Source organism: Adiantum capillus-veneris, chromosome 22 (genome assembly GCF_014529385.1).
Source record: "Adiantum capillus-veneris isolate H3 chromosome 22, ASM1452938v2, whole genome shotgun sequence".
Taxonomy (NCBI): Eukaryota; Viridiplantae; Streptophyta; class Polypodiopsida; order Polypodiales; family Pteridaceae; genus Adiantum; species Adiantum capillus-veneris.
In genome coordinates, this window is record NC_140952.1 from 43628624 (window position 1) to 43633491 (window position 4868).

Sequence of the window (4868 nt, forward strand, 5' to 3'; positions counted from 1 at the left end):
CTCCCGAGGTGTACACCATATCCCACATAGTGGGCTCAACAAAACCGACAATAGATCCCAATCCCACTTACCCTAATATAATTAACAAAATCAACCATTAATAGGCTACTTAAGGACCTCTCTTCTTAAGCAAGAAAAGAGAAACCAAATGCTCTGATACCAATGTAATGGAAATGGCTTATGAACTTTGAGAGTAGCGGAATTAGGAAATTAGATGAAGCACTTTTGTGAGATTCCTTTGTGAGCATAGCGGGTGAACTTAATTGATGGTAGCGACATAAACATGGTACTTAGTTAACTTGGCATGAACAATACTTTTGCAAGAGAGAGAATTTAGAGAACATAACAATAGTTGAGGACCGGATTCATATGGAGCCGGTCCCCCCTCTAATAGGCATTTGTACTATAGTTTCTCCCATCAAGAGAGACTTGGTACAATACAATCTTTGTATTCCTTGTGACCTAGGTGATGCAATGAAGATGGAAAGCTTCACGCATCACACACATAACATAAACTTTGTAGAAAACATTAACTATCCCAAGCCTCAGTCCCAAGGCCTCAAACACCTTCAAAGCTGGAGAGAGCTAGCGGGGAATGAGGGTAGGGAAGAGGAAGAAGAAACATTCCATAGGAGAAAGAAATAGTTCTTCACTTATCATCACTCTTCTTGCTAGCATACATAATAGCATAGTAATGAAGATGGAGAAGATGGAAAGCTTAAGCATTGAAGCATGGCTCTTGCTTGGATTTGCATTCCATAGCCAAGAGTGTTGTAGGCTCTTACTTCTCACAAGCTTGGAGAAGGAGGTGGAGTTCCTCAACTTTCACCAAGTGAGAATGGATCCACAAAATGAGTGTGTGTGGTGTATATCCCCCTAGCACCCCCTTTCTTGCTTGGGGCGAGTTGCAACTTTTCCACCTATTGCAAGCTCATTGGACTCCTCTCCCCCTAGCCAATCACTTGCAGCATGCAATCAAGTACATGGGTAGTCTTTTGACAAGTATCCTCCTTACCCCTTAGAGAGAGAGAGAGAGAGCTCATTTGTTGGATGGAATTAGAAGCTCATTGGACCCCTCTTTAGCCTAACCAATAGCATTCAAGCACACCATGTGGTTAAGCTTAGTGAGAGTCTGACATGTGTCCCACGCGCCCTTTTAGAAAACGGGTGCCCCTTGGGTGAGTGGAAGGTTAGGTCAAAGATTCCCCTAACTTTAAGACTTTTATGCATAGGAAGCTTTTCAAGAAACTTCCTCATTAAGTGTGTAGGGTCTCTTTTTGACTCAAGCATCTTACCCCCCATGCATAAGAAGCTTCTCAAACAACGTCCTTATTAAGTGTGTAGGGTCTCTTTTTGACTCAAGCATCTTACCCCCCATGCATAGGAAGCTTCTCAAGCAACTTCGTCATTAAGTGTGTAGGGTCTCTTTTTGACTCAAGCATCTTACCTTCCATGGATATGAAGCTTCTCAAGCAACTTCCTCATTAAGTATGACAACTACCTCAAGTACCTTAGTCATCAAGCATGACAAGCACCTTAGGTGGAGTTCCCACCTCAAGCTTAGCCCTAGCTTGCCTAAGGTCAAAGGCAAGTTTAGGTCGGGTTCCCACCTCAAGCACAGCCCTAGCTTGCTTAAGGTCAAAGGAAAGTTTAGGTCGGGTTCCCACCTTAAGCTCAACCCTAGCTTGCTTAAGGTCAAAGGAGTTTTAACACTAACCATTGGAGGTCTTTAATGAAGCTAACCCTAAGGTCTTTTAAGCTCCATTAGATGCACATTTCTCTTTGATAGACTACCTCCTTTGGGACCCCTATTGAGATGTAACCATCTCTCCTCTTTGTCCCCTGCTGAGGTAAGTTTAGAAGCACTTATTGTACATTGCTTTTTGATAGACCGTCTCATTTTGGACCCCTATTGAGATGCAACCATCTCTCCTTTTGGTCCCCTGTTTAGACAGGCCTAGAAGCACATGTCTCTAATCTAACTGTTGTTCCCATTTATTCTCCCATATTAAATGATCAGTTTAATATGAGAAAATCATTTGGTAAAGTTAGATATTATATTTTATGACAACTATAATGTCTAAGTACAAATGTATAATTCTAAACATTAGAGGCTATACTCTTAACTCTTTTTGTTTTAGAATAGATATATAAATAATTCTAAGCATTAGAGGCTATTTTTTTAAGCTATAGTGTTTTAGTGCGAATGTATAATTCTAAACAATAGAGGCTATACTCTTAGCTCTATTTGTTTTAGAATAGATACTAAAAGTGATATTTGATGGTTAAAATCTATTATAGCTATAATATATGCATAGATGTAGTGTTAATTCAAACATTTTGGAACATATCATTCACTAGGTAGATAAAACATTGATTTAGAAGATTAAAATAAAAATTTCTATGTGCAATTAAAAGGTTACCAAAGGTTATTTAAATTGTAATACTTATATACTTGGTTGCTTGAGCATGGTCTCCTACTTCTAAGTTGGATAAGTTATACACATACATGTAGGGTCTTTTGGTTGTCATGAACAAATGTTCTTCCCTCCGTATAGACATAGAATAGGTCCACTTAGTACCTATTGGTTGTTATGAGATGATTCTCTTACTTCCAAGTGAGGTTTAAGGTATGAAGTAAGATTCACTTGGTTGTTATCGAGCTTATGCTCTTACCTCTAAGTGAATATGGTGGATAACCTATAGAATTCACTAGGTTGTGATCGAGCGAAAGCTCTTACCTCCTAGTGAATATTAGTCATGCATAGTTCTTAGGAGTCACATGGATGTTATCGAGCTCATGCTGTTACTTCTATGTCGATATAGAAGTTAGAGACCTCAGTTATTTTAGGACCAATTGGTTGTGTTTGAGCAGTAGTAGTTAGTGGAATGTGAGATGACTCCATCACTCATATAGGTTTTCTTGAGCAAACGCTCTTCACCTCCTAGTAGCCAGAAAGCATGGTGCGAGGAAAAGAGTGGACATATGTGGAGGACATAGAGAAAGTCAAAACAATTTCGTTTGTGGAATGCAAACATTGTGGGCATAAGTGGCATGTCAATGCAACTCGTATCAAGGAATATTTATTCGGCACTAGCCCCAATATGAAAGAATATGGAGCACCGCCTAAAGACATATGGGTCCATTTTGCAGGGTATGTAAAGAGATGCAAACAGGCAGGACCTCTTCCTAAGAGACATAAGGATATGACAGGTGGGTCATCTATCAACATAGAAGAAGTGAGTGTAGATCAAGAGGACGTGCGAGCAAGCCAAGGACCTTCAATGGGAATAACCCGAACATCTCAAATTCCTTACACTTTTCCAAATGGTGCCATGGGAGGGATGGATGCAAGTCCCGGGACATCCAACAGAGCCTCTACGCCTGGGAATCTACACATATCATTCACTCAACAGGACATGCTCGAATTGCATCTAAAGTGGACACAATCCTTCATGGCTTGCAGAATCCCATTTAATGTCATAAGAAATCCTATTTTCAAAGATGCACTAATGTCAACTGCAAAAAAAGGATCCATCTATCCTGATTATAATAAAATGCGAACAGAGTATGTGGACAAAGTCAAGAGTAGTACAAAAGCGATTCTTAAGCGAACGGTGCTTGACTTTGTTCCAACGTTTGGCTATACCATAGCGCTCGACAGATGGACCAACTGTCAGAAAAAACCATTGAGTAATGTCATGGTAATTTGTCCCAAAGGTGCAATGTTTGTGGAGGCCATTGATACCTCAATGAAAGAGAATACATCTCTCTACTTGACAAAGGTATATGAGCGAGCTATTGCTCGACTGGGTGAATCGAAGAATGTGACAGTTATTGTTACAAATAATGCTTCCAACTACAAAGGAGCGGGTTTAGCCATTGTGGAAAAGTACTCAAAAAGTACATGGCTTGGATGTGCAGCACACACCCTAAATTTACTCCTAAAGGATATGGACAGATTATCATTCATAAATCAAGTCCTTATTGACGCCAATCACATAGTCAAGTTTATATGGGAACATCAGTTTACATATGCTTTATTTCGCTCCAAGTCTCCGAATAAAGCACTTCAAATTTTCTGTGCTACACGATTTGCTACACAATACTATGTTTTGAATAATCTCATTGAAGTGCGAGTGGCTCTTACAAAAATTGTCTGCAGATCACCATTGGGAGGCTTGGCTTAGCAAGTATCCAAGCCACCGTGAATCAACTCAAAAATGTGTGTCCTTGGTGCAATCTCCTCTCTTTTGGCAGAACATTGACAAACTTGTTGGATTAGTAAGCCCTACTAAGGGTTGTCAACACATATAAGTTTGTCATTGGTAAGGTTTATTGGATCATGTCTGAGGCGTTGCGTCAAATCAAAGAATACAACCATAGTACAGCGCAAGGGAGAGAACACAGGTCGTGCAACTTGTGGAGAAACGACGGGCTCAAATGCACACACCATTGCATGGTGCTGCATTTGTCTTGGATCCAAAGTTTCAGATGAATGGACAAGCTTCCAACAAAGAGGTAATGAGAGACATTAGAAACGTCTGCTCTTGTCATTCTGAGATCTTTTATTTACCGATGGCCAAGATTTGCCCCCATCCTAGGCATTCCATCTACTGACAACAAGGCACAAGTAGTCCTAGACCAATCCTCCGAGTGATGCTTGCGCCCGAGTGCCCATATTAGCACTTTGCTTTCTTGTATAATTTCTGCGAAGCTTGCCACCTCAAAACCTCCTTCAAAAACACGGCGCTTCCTTGTCTGCCATACATTATGAAAGAAGACGTATGTGACGATCTGAGTGCTGACGAGGAATGAAGGACTACCTGAATTTTTACCTCCAAGGAATAGGTCAGTCTGGAAAAAA

At 40.4% G+C, this 4868-nt stretch overlaps 1 protein-coding gene across 1 annotated transcript; it reads left to right on the forward strand.

The window, feature by feature from the left end:
- The first annotated feature begins 2961 nt into the window (after positions 1–2961).
- On the forward strand, positions 2962–4191 carry LOC147429233 (uncharacterized). The gene has a single exon (XM_086494994.1). The coding sequence runs from the start codon at positions 2962–2964 to the stop codon at positions 4189–4191; it is 1230 nt and encodes a 409-aa protein (XP_086351120.1).
- The last annotated feature ends 677 nt before the right edge of the window (positions 4192–4868 follow it).